The sequence below is a fragment of the Atractosteus spatula genome, chromosome 4 (genome assembly GCF_055471065.1).
Source record: "Atractosteus spatula isolate fAtrSpa1 chromosome 4, fAtrSpa1.hap1, whole genome shotgun sequence".
In the NCBI taxonomy this organism is placed as follows: domain Eukaryota; kingdom Metazoa; phylum Chordata; class Actinopteri; order Semionotiformes; family Lepisosteidae; genus Atractosteus; species Atractosteus spatula.
Window position 1 is genome coordinate 22,990,967 of NC_142709.1, and position 22,874 is coordinate 23,013,840.

The window sequence follows — 22,874 nt, forward strand, 5'->3', positions numbered from 1 at the left end:
TCTTATCTAAGTTGAAAGCATTTGGCGAACAAGTGTTACACAGAAATTCCATAAGTCCTCTGTTCTAGGCTGCAGGCTTTACTTCCCAGTCACAACGAAACAGCAATAAACATAAAACTTCCATAAAACTAAAATTAAAATTGGAAGTTACGCAAACTAGAATTGTCTTATATTGACTAGAGGCGTGACAGTAAAAAGTAATTTGAATTCGTGTTTAAGTGTAGCCGTAATGGACGTTATTCGTGTTCATTTACCTCATACTATAACTTTTTTGTTTATGAGTACTATGCGAGGGAAATAATTCATATGAAGTTCTTGTTCGGTCAGTTACTAAGTGTTATAATAAATTCATAACAAATTAATAGAGGTTAATATGATTCTAACACCTAATGCAGTTACAATTCTGCAATACAAGTTACCTGTTATTTAAAATATTTATGAATATCACGTGGTAATCGTGTAATCATCAACCTATCTGAAGAAACTAGAGTTTATATCACCACATTTTTTTTAATTTCTGAACGAATTTTAACTTAAAAGAGCGATTCGATTGACGTAAGCCTTTGTCACATCATTGCATTTTTTCCATTGTTCTTAATTCAACATATTACGTTACTAATTAAGCAATTTGGGGTTAGCTACACAGAAAATTGAAAAAGAAGGATATTATGTACTGTATATGGTACACAAGTTTATAAAATGTAAATTTGAAATACATTGTTTCAGGCCTTATTGATTTTTGTCCGAAACATATTAAATCAAATTATTTTTTAATAAGTTGAACTTTGTGTATTTTTTTCAGTAATTTGTTCTAATTACCGTGTTCTATGAAACTTTATATATTTAAACAGCCTGATTCCTTCGATTTTTAATCCTAAACGTTTTTTGAAATACAGAATTATTCACTTCGAATCAGTAGGTGGCATCCTTCCCGTTACTAATATTAATATTATAAATGTGAACGTAGTCACCACAAGCAACTTAATAGGCTTCACACAACTAAGCCTTCTAACCCATATTGCTCATTTTAACCGGATCCATTAATAAATGCAATTATAGACAATATCGTGGTAATAATATGTAATAAACATATGAAACTGTGGATGTCATCACAAAAGACAACTTGTACTATAAAATACTGTCATGCTGTGCAATATAATGGGTGCATTTTAATAATAATTTGTGTTTATTTTTAAAACAGCCGCAAAAACTGATAATAATCATAGTATCAAAGAAGAAAAATGTTAGAATTTCACTCAATAACTGAAATGGCTTTGTTTAATTTTTTCTTCATTTATTTTTAAGAGTGCTGGGACACATCTCCCTGTTGTTGTATTTGGCTTACAGGAATAATTTAATATAAATAAAAATAAGAAAACACAACGAAAGGAGAAAGCTCAGCAAACATACAGTGGACAGTTATGGAACAGTGAGACAATTCATGATGCACATGTGGCCGCAGTTTGTAAACATACTTGTGCACAAAATAAAATGTTACTTACACAGCTTTTTTAACAATCAACACGACAAATAACGTTGTGTTTTAATGTGAAAACAGGCAGTAAACAGTGAATTACACCATCCACAAAGGTCTACCAGTAGTCTATTTAGTGCTTAATTCTTTCAATGCATAGAATGTTTGCACTGCAAACCATAATATACAAGAAAATATTTCCATTTTTACCAGAATCGCTTTGTATACAAGTATACCTTCTTTAATTCATGCGAGATTTATTTTCTAAGAGCTATATTTAGGATAAATAAATTTTCATTAAAAGCCAATACCTTAAATATATTTCAAATTTGAAACAAAATGGGATTTACCTTCTGAGCTCTGATCATGTGTCATATATATACAAAACATATTCAACATATTTAACATAATATAAAATAACGGTGGGTTTCAGTGCAAATTAAAAATAAAACAGTGGTGACCATTAACGTTAATTACACATCAAGAAGTTAAACGTATCTCCTTTTGATAAAGAAATCATGCAGACTTTGAAAATAAATATAGATTATAAAGACTGAATTATATATTTCTGAGGTTTGTTTTTACTTTTGAATCATTTGGGCTCCTTGTAATGTTTTAGTAATTAAACTTACAGGAGTATAAGGAAAAGTTGGGGCCAGCATTCGATAGATTTCTAAATCAGTAAAACACGGCACATCCCAGATGTCGTCAAAGTTCAAAATAATAACACCCTTTGAAGATAAATAATGAGGTAACCTTTGAATGGCTGTTTTGTCTTTTTAAATAAACGTGACTGAGCAGACATTACTGATAACTAAATGTAATTAAACACCAATTAACTATCATTGTACAATGATTTTCCAAAGGCAATAACTAGTGTAGATCAGCTTTTTTCCTCTTATCTCTATTCAACCGAGAAAGAAGACGAACTTAATTACCTGTTATTTGCATACTTCACATTCACCAATAACGTGAAAAAATCAATGAAAAATTATGAAGCCTCATAAAATTGGTGATTACCACATCACCCCACCATGTTCATTTTTAAAGCTTCCATTAATAAAAGAAGCAAAGACCGAATATGATGTTGATTTGTATGTTCCTTGGTCCCCAAATAATGTCTTTCAATAAAGTCTTTTTAACCAGCTAATGTGTTGCAGAAAATTTCAGTCTTTTTTGTTTCTGTCTTTGATTACAAAACCATACTCGCACAACATTCTTTTTGAGGTCCAATTTTTCTGCAATAGCCGCTATCTTCTCTGACGATGGACGAGGCTGAACTGCAAAGTAAGCTTCTAGAGATCTTTTTTCTGGAGCAGCGATCGAGGTCCTCTTGCGTTTCTTTTCTCCACCGTTAAAAATGTCAGGTTTGCTCATTTTCTCTCTCTGGGCCCCCTCCGCCTCTTCCAGCCAAGCTTGAAGAATGGGCTTAAGAGCTATCATGTTATTATGTGACAGCGTTAACGACTCAAATCTACATATAGTACTTTGGCTGAGAGAGCCCACACCGGGAATCTTTAGGTTAGCCAAGGCCGCTCCAACGTCCGCCTGTGTCACTCCCAGCTTGATCCTCCTTTGCTTGAATCGCTCTGCAAAAGCTTCTAACTCCCTGGGATCTGTGTCCGAATCATTGATAGAAGGAAGTCCGTTATTTGTGAGTCCTGAAGCACCTTGAGTGCCTCCGTGGTGACCAGGTAAGAGCCCGTGATGGGTGAGAGGTGAATTCATGTTCATAGCAGCCTGGTGAGAAAGATGGCTCAAACCGTGCATGTGTGAGTGCGGATGGGCTGAAGTAGAAATCAAACTTCCACCTCCACCTCCTCCACCACCTCCAGTACCGTCGTGTCCGCTAGTCATCAAGGTCAGTGAAGGCGAGGTGATATGGTCCATGAGGTCTGGGGGTTCTAAATTTTGATGGTGGTGGTGATGGTGGTGATGGTGGTGATGGGCAAGGGGAACGGTGGAGGTTGAGGTGCATGGCACGCTGTTCATCGTGTGGTAAGTAGCGTCGGGTTTGAAAGGATGGGTCTTGCCCTGAGACACTGCGATATCCACTGCTGCGAGAGCTTCCGCGCGGGCAAGGAGAGTTTCATCCAAACTAGCGAAGATATTACTCTGCAACTGCAATCAAAAAGAAAGGAGAAAAAAAACAGAAGAACAAATGGATATGTTACTCTCAGCTGGGGAATACTGTCAACACATAACACATAAAGAAAATTCCTTTTAGAAGCTCAAGTCATAAAAATTAATACAAAAAAGGATGAAGTCGGAGCCTTCTGTGGATATGCTTTCAAAAAAGATCACAGGCATTCAGATGATTGCCGAGGAATACATGAAAAAAACATTAAGCGCAGCTTGTCAAAATGTGCCTTGCAGCGCTCTTTATTATTACACACATGCATACTGCTCTGATATAGAAAGGGACGCAAAGATAAGTTCAGTTCATTTACCTGTGGAGTTGGCAGACAGGCTCTCCTTATTGCCTCAGAGCTGGAATGCAGAGAGGTATACTTGGGTTCAGGTAAGGTTGGATGCATGGCAAAATGTGGTTGTTTGCTGTTCATGGACATCATTTTTGCAGTCTCTTTAAAAAATAAATAAAAAGTCCACCCGAGAAGAATAAAATGTTCCTAACTTGTCCAGCAAAGCTACAATAGCTTGTAGTGCTCAGTGCAGCTTTGAGCCTTAAGATCATACAGAGCTGCCTGCAGTCTCTCACCCGCACTTATCTGTCTGCTGTTCCTTGTGCTCGGATGAGAACAGCTCCTACACCTGAGCCCCTCAGATCTCGTCAAGCAAACCCGGGTTCTCTCGCGAGACATAGAACAGTGGAGTCTGACAGACAACAGACGTTTCAAGCCCAGTTGCCTTTCGAAGAGCAGATCTATGGGGCGCTGCTCTCGAGCCGGAGATTATTATAGTGGAATATAAGGATCAACAAAGAGTAGGTTCAACACCTGTAGATTCAGAGCATGCGCATTCGTTTACCTGTAATTCTGAAATTTGATTTGCAAAATGTTGAACGATTGTCATGAAATAAACGTATTACAATTTGATTGGAAAATCAGTTTTCCGTTATTTTTTAAAAGTATTTGCACTGCTTTTATCTTGTCTATTGGTGACATGCATTAGTATGATAAAAGAAAGGAAATACATTTTTTCTTCTTGGCAGAGCAATAGCATGCTTCTCATTCGCTGTGAAAAAAATGTTTATGTGTGCATTTTCGTATTCGATTTTGTTAAACGCAAGATCCGATGCAATAACGATACAATAACTTTTTTTGCTTCAAAACAATTTTTAGAATACACGTTCATCGAGAAACGTATTGAATGAATGGACAACTTAAAAAGGCACAATTGCTTTCAAATGAATTTAAGTTCTTTGCTTTATGTTGCAGCAATTTACGAAAACAAGTGTTTGCAGATGTTTTTTCAGGTGCTAATTTATATTTTATACATTAATATTATTTAACTAGACAGATTGTGTAGCAAAATAAAAGAGCCGTTAAAACATTCACCGATTGAAGATTTAAAATTGTGGGCGTTATTACTTTATTACTAAATCATACTCAGTAACGGAATTAACTGAAGTTAAACGTGGTGACACAAAACTAATAAATGATGTGTTAGGGGTGACTGAAAATGTTTGGCATAGCATCATACATAATTGCAGGGACCTTATTAAACTCCTACCTACAGTGTCCAGATGGGATTTGCCTGTGTGTGAAGTGCATACATATTCTTATAGTATTATATATTTTCAATCGGGATCAGAGCAATCATTCTGCCGCTTGGACCTACAGTATTACACCAGGAAAACAATGTTCTATAGTTTAAGGGTGTGGGTTAGGCAAAGGACAAACTACAGCCAATAAAAAACCGATTTAAGTATACTGTTTTCAACCGCAATTATTGCATTAAAGGTCAGGGGTAACGGACTCAGCTATTTCATAAAATCATTCCAAACCTTTACATAGTAACAGGATGAACCTTTTAAACACTGGCAATTGTATACGAGGGAAAACAAACATAAAATGGCAAATAAGGCCATAACGTATTGTCTAATTGCAATAATCTGAAATTATTTTACAATTATGTATGCACTGTTCTAAATGCAATCTATCGTATGTAGTTCAAAGGCAACTGTACTTAAATATGTGAGGCAAATAATACAATCTCGCGTTTTTTTTAGATATGCTTACATGATTAACGAACAAAAGTTGGCAAATCAGACTAGCCTATGTGAAACTAACGGGACTGAAGTTTGTTCTTAGATCTTTTTATTAATAGTCGTTTTACAATTAAAATGCAAGCCACCTTCATTACAAATGGTAAAATCGCGTTAAAATTATTTGGTACATTTCTCAACACCAGTTATACAGCTAAAATATGTGTTCTACTATAAAATAACTTTTAGGACGTATTCTAAATAATTTACTAATGATGCTTGAATCGAAGATGCTGCACTAATATCTAGTTAATATCTAGCTAATGAAATTAAATACATACTGCATTTTTAATGTTTCATACTAGTTAAAAATGTTTCACTATAGCGACAGTCTAACACTTGGCGCAATGTTTAATAAACTCCCATTTTTAAGTCTTTCTTCCCAGTGCACAATGTGTACAACTTTGTTGTACATTTTTATATAATACAGTATGGGTTATGAATGGACAAAAAGTATTTTCGTGTCATAATGAAACATATTCTACACAAACAAAATATCCTAGTGTTGTAATTTCCAACGATACAATTGTTTTACACAAGTGTTAAAATGTATGATTGAACATTTTTTTCTTTGTAATGTGATCTCTAATGCAAGCATCCGGTAATTTAATACTCCCATATATCTGCATTGCAGTTCTTATACTAGTGTTTGTATGTAATTATTGTCTAATTTTTAAATATGTAGGCGGTAATCAACGAGGTTGATATTGATAGCACAGATCATTTTACTTTCTTATCTACAGGTAGGATATCTATAATTTATTGTTAGAACTAGTTTGGAAACAATAACATTTCTAACATGACTAAACGTAATTCTTAACTGCGTATTCATATGAAAGACACTGAAAATAATATTCAAGTTTTAGTCAGAACAACATCACGCATTTGACTCTTCACAGAGGTGTCAGGAACCTTTGCCTTGTTGCCATGTAGCACAATGCACTGATTTATTATAAAATTTTAACGAAATCATGCATATTTTACAAGCCTTTAATCACTGCATGAAAATTTAATCCACGAACTGTAGTGCGGTTAAATAAATTAAGTGTTAATTCATTAGTATTAATTAATTTGTTAAAAGACTGTGTACAAGGTTATGGTGGAAATGAGATTCATTTGTTTCGTTTTCCTATAGTAATGACGGTTTTAGTGATAAGGTGTACAAACTTAAACATGCAGTGTAGGAATCTGTTGGAGGTCGAATTTCGACTATTTACTGTACACTGGATTATTAATAGTAAAAGCTTGATTAAAAACAAAATACTGGAAGAACAGCGTGGCTACATTACTATACAAAAATCTTATGACTGGACATACCACTTAATAATAAATTTTAAAAGAAATTTACAAATTAAATAAATTCAATTTAAAAGAAAATACGACGGTGCAGGACAGTGCAGCTAGAAATAAAGCTTAGAAACAAATTATTACTATCTGGGTACTGAAGTTACTTTTGCATTGTACTGTACGCAGGCAACACTGCTATTAGATTAAGGTTTCCTCAAACCAGGCAAGTTTGTATACTCTCCATTGTCTTTAACATTCATAGCTTCACTTCCCGATGTGTCCGGTAGTTCCACAGTGTTTTTATTGTGTGAAGAAAACGCACTCTAGTCTTTTGGGGGACGGGGTTCTGGGCATACAGTATATTAGAACACTAGTCTGTAAGAATTTCAAGAGGATAGTGTAAATCCCAGGTGAAAAACACCACATGAAAAGTAGCTATGGACATTAAATGCATTGTGTTCCATCAAAAAATAACTTCTTCAAAGTTATTGCCAAAACTTACTGTATTTTTATAACTTAAATACACGATTATACAGTTGCAAATGGGGCTTATCTTGTGTTAAAAAGATCCTTTTCCACTGAATGATCAAAATCAATAGAATACTGTATATTCCTACATTTACTGTGAACTACTTTGTAAAACGTAGTCAACAACAAACTTGAAAAGGCTAGGACAATTCATCACATTTTGTGAATTTCAGTAACAACCAGATAAACAACTATAGAAATTCACAGGAAAGTCAGCTAAAGTTTACTCATAGTAGTCGTTATTTCTATGATAATACTATTTAACAAAGCATGGCAGCATGCACGACAAAGCTCAAGTTGAAAACAGCATAAAAAATCTAAACTGAACTCAATAATTACACTTAAAATCACAAAACAGCACAAATTTCTCAATAGGTTTAAGACCAAACTGTACAATATTTTCAGAGTAATACTCATAAAAATTGAAACATTTGATGACCAACACATTGTAAGGTGTACAGTACATACAGTAGGTTAGGAAAGACACACCTTGAAAAAAGAACATCTGGGTATCATGTAGTCAGCTGTGAGATCGAACATAGTCTTGAATTTTATGCCAAGGGTGACTATTTGCATTTAGAAACACTACCAAAAATAAATTTAATTTTAATCCTTTAGGGAACACATGTACCTCTCCGTTTTGTCTGGTAGCAAATGTATAATTATATGACTTAAAAAGTTACCAATCTGTCAGTAAAATTCCACTCAATTATGCATTCTGCCTAAAGAGTTTAAGTAGTCCTATAACATTTACCAACACCATTTATAGATGCCTATTTAAAATTAAAGAATCTTTTTTCTCTAATTTATATTATGAAAAATCAACCATTTTCTATCCATTGTATGCAGTATAGGGTCATGGGGAAGCCGGAGCCTATCCCGGCAAGTGACAGGTGCAAGAACTGGTGTTTGGGACACCAGTCCATCACAGGGTAGTCACAGACACAAACACAAACCCAATCACACCTAGGGCCAATTTTCCCAGAAGCCAGTTAACAGTACGTTAACTGTGGGGTGCTAATCTACCAGTGAATCCTGCTGGGGCTGGTACTGACCAGATTGGACAAAGTGACACAGTACTTGCTTTGGCTGCTGGTGTCCCTAATGAAACAAGGACTGTGGAACATGAAAAACACTCTCATCTAGCACAACACAGAGTGGGAAGTGAGGGAGCTGGAAGAGGATCCTTGCAAACTTCAGAGGGAGTATGAAATGTAACATAACCAAATGGGGCTTCTCCCCAGCGAAGGAGTGCTGGAAGGGACTATGGACCCTGTACAGAGACTAAGGAGGAAAAACCTGTTTCTCTGAGCTTCCACAGAGGACTGGATGACACCAGTTTCAGAGCCACGACAGGAAAGGGCATGGACATCAGAAAGTGGTGGGGCTTCAAGGGACTCTTATTGTACAAATCCAACCCCAGCAACCACTTGCACAGATTGAAAAAGGACAATCACTCAATTTAGAGTGTTTCTTTAACTGAGCAGTTTTTATGGTTTGTTAAGAGTGTGTAGTCATTGTAAGATGTATACTGTGAAATAAACTTTATGTTGTTAATAATGTCTTTGAACTGTGGGAGGAGCACAAACACTGGGAGAACACACAGACCTCACACAGATAGCACCCCAGGTCCAGAACTGAACCCAGAGACCTCACACGGCAAGGCACTGTGCTGTCCATATGAAGAGCTATAACTGTCAAAAACATTACACTTTTATATCACTTGAAAATTAAATTTGTATACACTGGATAAGTAGTTTTACTATTAACTTTAAGAAAATGCATAGTTTTCATAACTACAGCAATTTACATAACTGGATATGTGGAGATTCACATTATGCTTAAAAATCAGAAAAATAAACAGATGTACAATATTTTTTCTATATTAATAGCCTAATTCACTCTGACTGCCTCATAAAATTGAAACATTTCTTAGATTTGTTCCTGTAAATTCCATATAGCTAATGAGGTTTAGGAAAAAAACATTTCACAAAACTTTTTTCAATACCTTTCATTTAGGCCCTTAAAAGGTATGCAACATCTCTTAGTAAAGTCTAAAAAATGATACACCAAGACATGATTTCAATGACAGATCTGACACAGTCAATACAGAACAGCAATATATTAAACATAATAGATTGTACTAACAAAAAGCACTGTAATATTCTACTCTGTTTACACTGTCTTTGAAAGATTAAAAAATGGGGAAATTCTTTAAATGTCCTTTTATTCAGAAAATATTAAAAAATATACAACCATTATCAAACAGAATCAGTCAGCAAGAAAATTGCTTAAACTTTCATGTTTTATATCCCTTGAAAAATTCTTAGATTTAGGGTACAATTGCATGTCAAAAATGTCTTTTTCACAACAGTATGAAGACAGAGTCATCCATTCAACTATATTATCTAGATTCCATGTCATTCAAGACTAACAGTTTGGAAGCAAAAATGAAACTGTACATTGTGTCTTTCTATGTGTACAAGCTACGTATATACAGCATAAAAAAATTAAATTTAATTAAAAAGAGAATGTCATGCTTTCACATATTTTATACATACAATTACCAATGATATGGCAAGACCTTAACTCAAAACACTAATTGTGGGAACTGATACTTAAACTCTTCTTTATTCTTTCAAAACAGCGATAAACATCAGTTTAGTTGCCATAAAACAGAATGTATAGAAAATCAGATGTGAACTTTTAACATGACTAAAGTTACTGCTCAAAAGTATTATAAATAGATGGAACAAAAAATACAACCTTTCATTTTTCACACTTAGAGATTTTAGAAGGACTTGCTATGTGAAAAGCTTTCTTAGATTTTCTTTTTATTAGTTGACTAGTGCTGTCATTTGACTGTGTTCTATTTACACTTTCAGATTTCACTGAACTAACAATTGGGAAGAGATCCTCAGTCTGATTGTGGTGAACCTCAGTTGAATTAGAAGAAGAAGATTCATGGAGGTCAAACAGCAAGTCAAATGACATTTCATCCGACTGTGAAGAACCTTGTTTCATCTGAAGACTGTTGACCCATGTATCCTCATCACCAGATGAGCAAGACTCTTCTTTCATTTGAAGAACTTGTAAATGTTTGTTGGACTTGGAGAGTGGTTTACTGCTGATTATACTTTCACTTATTTCTTCAGAGCATGATGCAACATGCTGGTTCTTTCTCACCTTTTGCTCAAGTCCTGTATTTACTTCATTCATAGGTTCAACACAAGCCATCTCTGATATTAAAGTAGTATCAAGGTCAGTGGACTCTTTTGACAAAGAGAAATGAGAGCACCTGCTGCTTTCAGATTCAGATATCATAGAGTCCAATTCACAGATTTTATCAAGATAGGCAGCATCCATGGAAGCCTCACTGGACATTCCTATGTGGTTTGCTTTAGTAATATCATGAAAAGGTCTGCCAAAGATTTGTTTGCTTTTACTTCGTCCGTTATTGGCCTGCTCTCCAGTTTGAGTTGGACATGCCTGTCCTGAGCCCTTAGTGCCAAGATGACAAGTTCCCCAAAACACTGGCATTGTAGCTACAGCTTGCGTTTTACATTCTACAGGTATGGTGGCATCTAAAACATGGTTTTCTGGAGTTTCATTCTGTACATCAGACAAAGTATTAGAACTGAAATCATCAAAGCAAAGTTTTCGTAGGTAGGATAAAGGCTTGCTGCTAGTCTTTTGACTGCAATCATTTGGGCTGTTTAAACTGAGAAAACTAAAAGATGAAGAAGGAGTATAAGGAACAAAGATATCAAGATCTAAACTATTTCTTTCTTTCTTTTGTGTACCATTTTCACAGCTCTCCCTCTTTTTATGTAAAACGGCAGACATATTACTTTCTGTAGCTGTAGTTGAAAAAAATCTGCGGGATCCTAATATTTTTTCACTTTTCATATCCAAATCTATACATTCAGGTGCATTCTCCATATCATTAATTGCTTTTCCGTTTGTCTTGCTATTATTCTTTTGACTTTCATTGTTCCAAATTAGCAACTGTTTACTGCAGACCTCTTTGTCTTCAAGTTGAGAATGTGCACTACTTACGTTAACAACCTCACAAGAATCCCCCCCCTTGTCCTTTTCATCTAATTTTCTCTCCATGTCTGATACATGTGCCTCCAACTCCTCTATGTACTTATCACTTCTTTCAAGGGCTCTTTTCAGATGGCTTGAATCACGTTCATACTGATCAATTTTTGCCTCCAATGCTGCTACCGTGAACCTGCCAAACCTGTTTAAAGTAAAATGATACATCTTATCTATCATGAAAACAGATAATATGCATAACACAGTAAGAAAAAAAAGTCCATCATTGGAATTTTCAATTAAAAAAACTCCAAAGGTGTCCAGATAAATGTGCAAAAAGAGAAAGGGTTTAAAATCAACAATGAAAAAGAAAACATGCACATGAATTATTGAAAGACCGCTAACAATTATCAATATACATGAAGAGAAGATGAAATGGAGGCTCCCCCTCACCCCCAAAAAAATCTATTAATGAGCTCCAGTTCAACTTTTATAACGATATTCCATCAAAAAAGATGTCCAAATCATAGCTTTAACAAAGATTGAGCATAATTGACGCTCACTGCTGTAACATCTGAAAACAACCTTATTGTTCTATGTTAATGAGCAGGAATGTATTCTTAAAAAAATTATCTTGATATTAAGCAAGAGCAAATAAAATGTGCAACAAATTTAAATAATAAATAATATATGGTATGTAACTCTTAATGGAGAAGTTATCCATTAAAAGTGTTAAAATCATTAACAGGATATCTGAGAAATATAGGATATACATCACAAAAACAATTAAGGGAGATGTGAAACAACTGCAGTTAAAAATGTATGCATTCATGGATAATTACAATAACTTGAAAACAATGGATGATGTTATACATGTGGCTTAGCATCAGACATTTGAGAACAGTACCCCACACAATAAATAGTGAAAGACTTATTTCTATTTCTGCCTGACAAAGAATATTTATATTTGTCATATTGTAATAAATTTTAAATTAGAACTGGATAACATACTTTTGAGGAGATCTGTTCTCCACCTCTGCTTTCAGGTGCAGATTGTCTCTAACAAGATCGATGTTTTGAGCTCTCAGGTTCTTGTTTGCCTAAGGAATAAAGTTTACATAGAATCTTTTAAGGAAGCTGCAATATTACTCAAACTTAACAATAACTGACATTTAGAATATTAATTTTAACATTTAATGCCATATAATTATGCAAAATATTGAACTACAACAGATATGCAACTGCTAAACATTACCTCTTTCAGTTTCTCCATATCTGATTTCACTTTCTCATAAATGTCAGCTGCTGCTTTGAGTTTATTTTCCCATTCCTTCAGCCTATTGGGGTCATCTCTCTTGTCCTCACCTTTCTGCTTGCAGTCTCCATTTTTATGAGGTAAAGATAAGGTTGAAGGATCTAGTACAGTTTTCAACTGTGACTCAAAGTGTATGTTTTTGTTTCTTAGATCCTCATTTTCTTTTTGGAGAGCCTCTATTTCATCCTAAATCACAGGAAATAGAAACCATCAAAATGTTATCTTTGAATTCTTGAGTGAAATGTAAAAGTGCATACTTCTTTCATGTAACATTGTAACAGAATTTGTACAACATTTCAGTTGAGGTTTTTGAATAAAAGCACTTTGAGGGGAGGTGGCTCTGTGGCTAAGGATCTGTGCCTGTGACTGGAAGGTTGCCGGTTCAAATCCCACAGGTGGGAGAGGAATCCTACTCCGTTTGGGCCCCTGAGCAAGGCCCTTAACCCCAACTGCTCCAGGGGCGCTGTACAATGGCTGACCCTGCGCTCTGACCCCAAGCTTCTCTCCCTGTCTGTGTGTCTGTGTCTTATGGAGAGCAAGTTGGGGTATGCGAAAAGACGAATTCCTAATGCACGAAATTGTATAGGGCTAATAAAGCAACATTATCACATTAGTTTAAGTTTTAAGATCATGTTTTGAACAAAAATAATTTTCTTCTATTTGAAAGTTACCTCACATTCCTTCAGAAGCAGCTCAAATCTGGTTTTCCGAAGATGCTTTCTAACAGATTGACTGTCATTACATTCACTTTCATTGGTAGCTCCTGAAACAGTAAATTAACAGTAACCGATATTTTAGCACCAAACGTAATGCAGGGTATCACAGCTACAATAATAATTTCTCAATAGTGATTTGAGTATTCTCCTTTTAAGCTTGAAGGAAGTTTAAATTGTAATAAAGTTGTAATTTAAATATAAAGAGTAAATGCTTTACTCAACATCCAAATGTTGAGTTACATACCATACTTAAGATACTCCATGCAAAAAGGAGTGTACATATGTCACTATTGGGAAACTATATTGAGATAACAAGAATTTACATTATCTGATTTACATTTTATGATTTTCTTTGTGTTAACTTGTCATTTATGTACATGTAATAAACTTTCCCCTGCCAAATAAGATGTATGTTTTGTTTCAGAACTGTTGCAGAGAACTGTTTGGCTCAATCTATACAGCTAAGAACAAGTGATTTTTAAAATGTCTTTGGTGTAACCACACAAGTGTACTGTAAATCACACATAACGAACGCCTAAATACAACATTAAACTGTTTATAACAAGCTTTTTATGCTGAAGTGCATGTACCTCTGCATGTAGGAAGATTAAAAATGTAAGTATTTCACAACATTTTAATCTCTAAATGCTTCATAGCAAATAGAACTGCAAGATGTGTTTATAACAGTAAGGTTAGCGTAAAACTTCATTCAGTCTGAAAAAAATCTAGAAAATCTTAAAGCACTTTTCTATTACGGCTTCCTATTAGATATGTAAGAACATCACTGAAGTTCAATGTCCCCAGACTCAGCTAGCTGCAATAAAGTTCTAATGTGCCTGAAAACAGATCATTTAAGAACATGTAGCCACTAATCCATACATAGACAGATACAATAAGACGCATTAAAAGACAACAGAACTATTTAATCCAAAATTGTTTTTAATGCCTTTTACTATATATTTTTCGATCATTACCAGTGTAGACACTTAAAGAGGAACTGCAGTCCCAATTTCTCATGTTTGTTATTAAACCTCAGTAACAAAATAAATTGACAGTTTTGCAAAATTTTTCAAATTCAAATTAAGCACAGAATTGTGAACTTTTTGAAAGTACTATATTGTCACCATGTTGTCACAAACTGCTGGTCTCACCATGGGCAAGAGAGTTTCTGAGAATTGTGAATTAAACCAGCCCTTCCTGCTCACTACTCACTGTAATGACTAATGTAAAGCAAGATACGAGCGAGTAAGTACAGGTTGCACAGCAGACATTTCACCACAGAAATTTTCCAATGTGATCTGCATGCAGAGTTAACAAGTAGTATTTGTCTGCAAAACTGTCTCAAAGCCGAGAGCAATATTTCTACTACACTAAAAGAGATTTGTTCGCAAGCCTGCTTGTTTACAATATAATAGGGCCACTGCACCTCACCAGATGTGTTGTTGCCTCGTTCTGAACTGCAGACAATGATGGCAATATGGCACTGCGCATACCTGGAAATTTAATCTATTTTGTGATGTAAGCTGCCCAGTTAAAATGCACAAAATGCAGTCTTTTGACCATTCAGCTATTTCAGAACTGCAGTACATGCATGTTGTGGAAATTCAGGCACGGTGGGCATATGTTTGGCACTTAAGTTACACATTCAAAAATAAATCTTGCCAAATTATAATATCAGGTTGTATTTACAGATAAAACACATTAAATATTATGACAAACTTATTGCTTTTAGTAAGGCATTAATAATACTTGCAGTAAGTCAGGCAATGTGAAGCTAACACAATAGCCATGAAACATAAAAAAGCAATTATTCTGACAACTTCCTATGGATGTTAGGAGGAAAGAAAATTATTTACTTTCAAACTCATATGAGAACAGAAAATAGGTCAGGCAGCCATTCTGCCTGAACGAATGTTTTTTTCAAAATCTGAAATTTATTGTTTTGAGGATAAGCCGGCAATGTTTACAGTTGATACCCTAAAATGTTTTCAACAGTTTTGTTTTCAAAGGCAAAACAGATCAAGCAGCGATCCTGGTATACAAATCATCTAGTCTTTCATATATTTAATACAGAAACATTACATACAGTATATTTACAGCCAAATAGATAAATAATGCATGAAACTTCCTGATATCAAAATAATGTGAGTTCACTCACTACATACAGTAGTTTTTAAAAGAATGTTGTAACTTGGGCTGTATTTTTCCCCAATTTTGATAACATTTAGAATAGATTTAGTGTAGTGTTTGGCTGTCAATAAAACAGACCAGTCTGCCATCTTGGTTAATACAAGAAAAGTATGAAGCCATGTGACTGAAAATAGGAAGTTAAATGTCTCAACAGATCAAGTAGGTAGCTGCGTCAGCATGCATATGCTGCAAATGAACAAGTTAAAGGTTTATTCCATGCTGAAAGGAGAGAAAAGAACGTTTCGGCTGTGGAGCCTTCTTAGGGTGTCAACACCCGAAATGTTGTTTCCTTTCTTCTCTTTTCAGCATGGAATAAACCTTTAACCTGTTCCTTTGTTTTAATAGATATTTCATTTGCTAATGAGAAAAATAAAGACTGAAAAATACCTTAAGTGTCTTACCTATAATTTCTTTACAAGGGTTTTCCGGAGTAATAGGAATCCTGCAAGTTGGGCACTGACTATTTTTCTTCAACCATACTTCAATGCACATTGAACAAAAAACATGGTTGTTAGCACAAATCACAGGATGCCGTACCTAGGACAGAGTGCGAAAGAATTTACCATCTTAAAATTGACAATGTTTAACACACAACGCATGGTTAAAGGTTTTAAATTGTCAAATAAAAGCGTTAATATAAATGGGTTTGGGTTTAAAAAACTCCTTCTTGTTCTTAGTGCGGCAATGCACACAGCGTGCGTATGAAGTTTCGTACGTAATACATTCAACTTGGATTAAAAGCAAACAAATATAATAACAAGAAACAAACGGCTGCTTGTCTACCTTCATGCAATCATGTCAACAATTTTAGAAAATAAACAAAATAAGAGGTGCAGAACAGTACTTCAGCATTTTTTAGCTCTTTTTATTCGGTGCATAACCACACAACGCAGCTCATACTATGACATTTCCGGCCGAATAAGCTTAATTAAACATACATGAGCTCAATCTAAAAAGCTATGTACCTTTCCAAGACAAATCTGGCATGACATCGGTAACGTTAAAGAAAGAGTCACACTTTGAACACATTGAGCCATTATCTCCTTCAAAAACGGATACTAAAGCTTTCGCCACGGAAATCCTTCTATGAACGCAACCCAGGGTAACTCACAAGTATAGCCTTAAAGCATCACGATTCTACGGAATGCCAAGACGGACAAACCATGTAATCGCGAGCTTTGTCGAAGATAACCGAAATGGCAAAAGTCAGTTCGAATAACATTTGAAATTACTGGTTTATTATAAGTGAACCTGCTAAGTGATTTACAGCTTTATCTTAATTCGGTACGTTTTGGTTGATTTTTGTCTGTTTTTATTTCCATTGTGGAGTTTTTTTTCTTTTAATCCTGTTGACTGTGCTTTTCGTAACTAGTTTTCGTAACTAGTTTTTAGATTTTTTTCATAAAATTGTAGTACCAGCAGACCTATTACTATTCACTTCAGACGTCTCAACTACTTCATAAGCACTTTGAAAACTATTTTTGTCTGTTTTGAAATCTAGCTGAGATACATACATTTAAGGTAAATCTATTTTTATTTTACGAAATAAACATTTGTCTTAATATTGTGTGATTTTTTATATTTTCTGATGTTTATTTATAAATCACATTTCTTAGGTTTAACTGACATAAAGTTCTTTTGCTTTTGTATTGCCATTAAACTAGTTACATTAATTTACTCAGTGTCAATTACCTTATTACCTGGGTACCGTTTATTTACAAATTCTGGTAATTTACTTTTATTTTGTTATTTATTGCTAAGTTTGTTCTTTTTCCAACTATTTTTCAGTTTAAATATTCAGATAAAAACAACTTTAGTACATATGGACCTGTAATAACTAAGGATTCGAATATTTTAAATATTTTTTTATGTGCCGAAGGTTTCCTGTTACAGAATTCCATTTAAATCAAACTTACATATGCTGTAATTGAAATTGTAATAATGAATTTTCACCTTATTCAGAATTATTTTTTTTCAACATGAAAAATAATTGTGGGGGTTCTTGGTAGACTGGGTAGTGCTGCAGGCTGATTAATAAGAAATATGTGCTCTGGAAGGATGCTGCATATCTTTTTTCATGCTGGAGGGATTTAAAAAAAATTCCGGTGGCAGAAACTAATTGGGTAAATTTGCTTTAAATATGCAGGCAAGACACTGAATATAGCCCTTGCAGATACCTGCCACAACTAAATGCTCAAATTAAAAGAGTAGAGTACAGTATACTACATCAAAACATGAAAGATAAAAATATTTAAAATATTTTCTATTGAAGCTTGATTGCACAATCTATCTTTGTGTTTGCACATGCATTGAAGAAGTAAAATGATTTCTGCATCTGTCTCATCAGAGTCCCCACTCTAACCCCTAACCCCCACTGTAACTTTGATCTAAACAAATCCCAGCTGTGCACTTTTTCTTACGTTAGGCACTCACCAAAATATTTTATACCCAAGACACTTAAGACCTGGGAGATAACAGTTTAAAATGGTAGTGCTTTTTTTCCTAGAAGCAGACATGCAGTCATCAAATCATGACAGAAGCATAAAAGTATCCACTACATTACAACTTCAATGCAGATATTTTCTCCCTTCCTCAGTTTTTTTACTATTTAACTGCTCATTTGATTGTGTTCCTATTCATAGTTTAATGTTTTAAAGTAAATTGGCACAATGACAGAGGCCCTGAGTTCAATCTCTGACTGGGAGTGCTACAGTATATGTGTAGAGTTTGTATGTTCTTCCTGTGTTCATGTCGGTCTCCTCTTACAGTCCAAAAACATACTGGTAGATTAATTGACTTCTGGGAAAATTGGCCCTTGTATGAGTGTATGCGTGTCTGTGTCTTTGTGTCTTCCCTGTGATGGATTTGTGTCCTGTGTGGCCATTGTCTGCTGGGTTAGGCTTCTGCTACCCCGTGACCCTGAATTGGAAGAAGTTCTTAGAAAATAGATGGATGTAAATATATAGTACAGATCTACTGCTTCACTGTAAAATCTCACTTAGGTGTGAGATTCTGTGTATCTAAGTTGGATAATTATGCAGTTGTTTTCCCTATTGACAAACACTGCTGTAGAGTGGTGGGACTGAGTTCATATCCTCCATTTATGTCTTCACACCTAAAAAAGGATTAACAGAAAAAGATTTGCATTAATTATTTTGACTTTATAAAATAGAATTGACCTTTAATTGATTCACAAAGCAAGTCAATTGGATTTAGTAGGAGGTTCAAAGTGTCCCAGTACTTAATTTTCACTAATTTTAAGGATAATATGTTGTATCATAACATTACATTTTGAAAGAGTGTTTTACTTCATAACACTCATAGCCTTCATTAGCCTTTGTGTGCTGTAGTATCATGCTTCTCTTCTATTCTTTCAGAATTTGATTGATCAGGTATGGCAATTATTATTGTATCAGTGAAATATATCTTAAAAGTGTATGTACTTACTATTATGTACTATTTATTCAGTACTTATTCATTTGCAGCCAATGCACACTGGTGTATCTCCCTACTAAAACATATTTGTGAAATATCCACCAAATATGTTCCAGAAACAGAACAGATTATTTTATTTTTCAGCTCACTTGTTAATCGATGTGTTTCTACCACCATTTCACAAGATTTTAAATGCCCTTGTAAGATGAGTGGAGTAACACCTCAAAATCAAGCTTGGCAATGCACTGCACTGCTGCACTTGCTGTGCATGGTCAAATACTGTACATAATTGACATGAAGCCCCCCTAACAGTCTGGATCTCCACGGTGTTGGATTTTCATCTATTTGAACTGATGAAGGATGCTAAGATAAGAACTTCAGTAATGACAATGAGGTCTAACTGGCAGTGCAATAATGATATAACAACCAATATAATTTTATTTCCAATGTATCTATGAGCTTGTTACAAAAACTGTACAGCATGTGCTCCCTTTAAAATCTCACTAGTGTTGAAAAGTACAAGTGTTCTTCACTTTTGAAACATATTTGGTGGATAATACACAATATTGCTTATGCATTCACTCTCAGTACCCTTGTATTACTTGGCAACCACTCAAGTTTTCTTAACTTTGTTCCTCCCGCCACCCACTTAATCTGAGCTACTATACAGTAGCACATACTCGTCCAAAGTCTAAATTTCATTACAGTTGAGCTATATGTGATTGCTTGTTTATATTTGACAAGGCTTATAGATTGATTATAAACATGAAAGTGAGATGGTGTCAATATTTTCATTTCCTTATGGTTTATAATCTTGTGTTTACATCAATATTTGAATGAGTGACAGTTGCTAGCCATGCCTTAAAATATATTCTGTGGCATATTTTACATACCATCTTAAAATATCCCACTATTAATACAAGAACGGAAATTCAAAGTGCATGTGTTCACACTGAATAAAATTCAGCATAAAACTTAGAAGTATAGAAATCACTGTAGCATTTTAGGCTGTTTTCTGAAAAAACATCTGCTGGAATATGATTGTTAAATTAGAAATATTTGTCCGTAACACATTTTCAAAGTATTCACATTGTGTAGTGAATAAAGAAGAAAAAAATAATCTGTAAGAAATACTCTTATTTCTCTTATAAAAATTATGCTTGTTATAATAAAACTATTTTAACATTTTTGTATAATAATGATATGATTGTATCATAGTGCTGTACTAAGGCAAACATAAAATATGAACAAGTAAAAAAGAAAAAAAGAAAAGCACAACAAAATGAGACAGTGAAACCAACACTGAAATTATAAATGGACTTACAATTATAAAATAGACCTTCAATTCTACTTAACCAAAAGCAAGTGTTGAAATATCTGTGTTTGTCATCTTACTTGTCACCTTACTTACTGGGTAAAAGTTTCTACATACAATAGTTTTAAGATTTTTAGGTGTGTTTGTGTGTTACCTAAATGTGTTTTACATCAACACATAACTCATATAATTCTTTAAACTGTCCTAAGTTCTTGGTAAATTTAGAGTGGACATTAAGGTTCTCCTGCTCATGTATAAGTCACTGATTGGTCTAGCTCCAGATTATTTTGAGGAATTTATGCATTATTATCATAAAACTCTTAATCTGAGATCTGTTGTTTCAGGTCTGCCTACTCTCAAAAAACCATGCTCCATTAGAGTCCATTAGAGATTCTACAGCTAATTTTTAAAAGGACTGTCTTTTCAAATTAGTTTTTAACATGCTGTATATATTAGTTTGGGTCTAACAAGTCGGTTTGCTGTGCTTTTCCTTTTCTAGCTTTTGTTTAGTGTTGTTATGCGTATTATATGTGTGCTAACGTACAATGCTTTGAGTTTTTGAAAAGCACTGGTGTTGCAATTCATATTATCATGATCTTTTCTTAAATAAAAAGTAAAGATGATCACTATAATTTGTTTTATCATCAGAAGAAAACTACAAAATAACAAAATAAAAAGACTAATATGTCAAACTTAATGTCATTGCTTAAATTTACGAACTATACTGTGTATCAATTTGTATGTAAGATAAAATTTAGAGTAAGATCCCTGCATGTTTAATGTGACTAGCAGTATATGGCATGTCCTGTACTCACACAAAGAATGTTTTAATGATACAGAAAAGGCATTCAGAATGCTTAAGCATATTCCCTCTAAAGCTAATATTTCTTCAGTATATGTTTTAGACAAAGGTTTGTAATCATTCCGTCATTAATTCCTGACAGTCAATTACTCACTACTAGTACCAACTGAAACAGCTATTGATCTTGTACGAGGCCTTATTTTTCATCCTTAAATGACACAAATCACCAAATTCAACTTGTACATATAATGGTCAGATGAAACCAATGACCAACATGTCATGTTATCCTAAGTTTTTATCCATGAAATTTCACCTTACCATTTAGCCTGAAAAGGTTTAGATTGCCCTAAGAGCATGGCCTCTAAAGACAGCTCTTTTGCTGCTAACTCGACCTTTTATGTTTGAAGCTTAATCACTGACAAACGCTTGCATTAATTAGCTACTCTCATCTCATGCCTCATAGTTTCCATGCCTTAAAGCAATGCTAAACAAGACGACCGTGCTCTGATGAGCGTGTGCGTGGAAACCTAAGTAGCAATGTGCAAATGAGTCTTGCCACCACTCTTGCTGACAGAAGCCATAGCCCCTTGGCCCACAGATACTGCTTTTCCCACCTGCAGATCTTATTTACTAATTATTAACAGCGTTAACTGCTAGCAACTGTGAAAGACTCAGCATGGTGGCAGTGCTTGGTATGTTTAACTGTTCTCTATAGACCTCAAATTCTCCTGAGTGACAGCTGGCTCACTTTTAGTATTGCTTTAATAAATTTGTCTTCTGTTCTCCCAATTACACTTTCACACTAGCTGCTTTCTTAATGGTTAAATAAGGGTGTTATTTTTCTGTTTAAATGCAACACAGAATGCAACATTTCCCATGAAAGGGCTAAAACACTAATAATAATAATAATAATAATAATAATAATAATCTTTTATTTATTAAGTGCTGTTCCAGACCCAAGGATGCTGGAATGGGATACCTCTAAGGAAAACAAGTTTGTTGATGTAAGTGCAGTTGACTACATCAGTGTGCTACTATGGGGACCACATACACTGTACTGTGGAACTTAAAGTCCTTTGGATGAGACATTATGCCAAAATCATTACTATTTGACCATTAAAGATTACAATGATATTAACCCTAATTCTTGTAAATTTGTCATGTAAATTCCTCTTGGAACTTGTGAAGCCCAGACCCACCACAATTTATACTTTAATCCAATTGGTAATACAATTTCTTATTTCTCCACACGATCTGCTATATAGTGAGGCTGCTGGCACATGATGGCTGCCAAGTGTCATCCAGGTCGTTGGATCATAAATTCTGTCCCCTCTAGTACTGTATGTGAAGCTCCTTAGTACCTTTAAAATGAACCATACTATATAGAAAGCAATTAACTGAGTGATTAATGAATGAATTAATTACTTCATTAATAAGGACATAAGGAAGTCTTCATACAAGAGATAATTTGGTTTTTAGTAGTTTAATATTATAATAATTCAATCTAACCCTTTCTTAAAGCATCCCAAGGAGTCAGCTATGA

General features: G+C 34.5%; 2 protein-coding genes across 3 annotated transcripts; both read right to left on the reverse strand.

Annotated features, from left to right (window-relative positions):
• Positions 1-1,279: 1,279 nt before the first annotated feature.
• pou4f1 (POU class 4 homeobox 1) lies at positions 1,280-4,047 on the reverse strand. The gene is made up of 2 exons (XM_088913569.1): positions 3,925-4,047; positions 1,280-3,595 (listed from the first exon to the last, which is right to left on the reverse strand). The coding sequence occupies exons 1-2, from the start codon at positions 4,045-4,047 to the stop codon at positions 2,621-2,623; spliced, it is 1,098 nt and encodes a 365-aa protein (XP_088769695.1). The 3' UTR covers positions 1,280-2,620.
• Positions 4,048-9,727: 5,680 nt separating this feature from the next.
• On the reverse strand, positions 9,728-16,879 carry obi1 (ORC ubiquitin ligase 1). Of its 2 annotated transcripts, XM_088913771.1 has the most exons (6): positions 16,745-16,879; positions 16,181-16,316; positions 13,545-13,636; positions 12,814-13,059; positions 12,570-12,658; positions 9,728-11,763 (listed from the first exon to the last, which is right to left on the reverse strand). In XM_088913771.1, exons 1-6 carry the CDS (start codon positions 16,814-16,816, stop codon positions 10,287-10,289), a joined length of 2,112 nt encoding a protein of 703 aa, XP_088769897.1. In that variant the 5' UTR covers positions 16,817-16,879; the 3' UTR covers positions 9,728-10,286. The 2 variants fall into 2 exon arrangements, with proteins under 2 accessions (XP_088769897.1, XP_088769898.1); XM_088913772.1 differs by lacking the exon at positions 12,814-13,059 and having other exon boundaries at positions 16,745-16,857.
• Positions 16,880-22,874: the final 5,995 nt, after the last annotated feature.

Coding starts and splice junctions, on each gene's coding strand:
- pou4f1 (XM_088913569.1), bottom strand. CDS start 4,047: ATGATGTCCATGAACAGCAAACAACCACATTTTGCCATGCATCCAACC. Junction 3,596..3,924: donor CCTGTCTGCCAACTCCACAG/GTAAATGAACTG, acceptor TTTTGATTGCAG/TTGCAGAGTAATATCTTCGC.
- obi1 (XM_088913771.1), bottom strand. CDS start 16,816: ATGGCTCAATGTGTTCAAAGTGTGACTCTTTCTTTAACGTTACCGATG. Junction 13,060..13,544: donor TGCTTCTGAAGGAATGTGAG/GTAACTTTCAAA, acceptor CCTGTGATTTAG/GATGAAATAGAGGCTCTCCA. Junction 11,764..12,569: donor GAGAACAGATCTCCTCAAAA/GTATGTTATCCA, acceptor TACTTTAAACAG/GTTTGGCAGGTTCACGGTAG.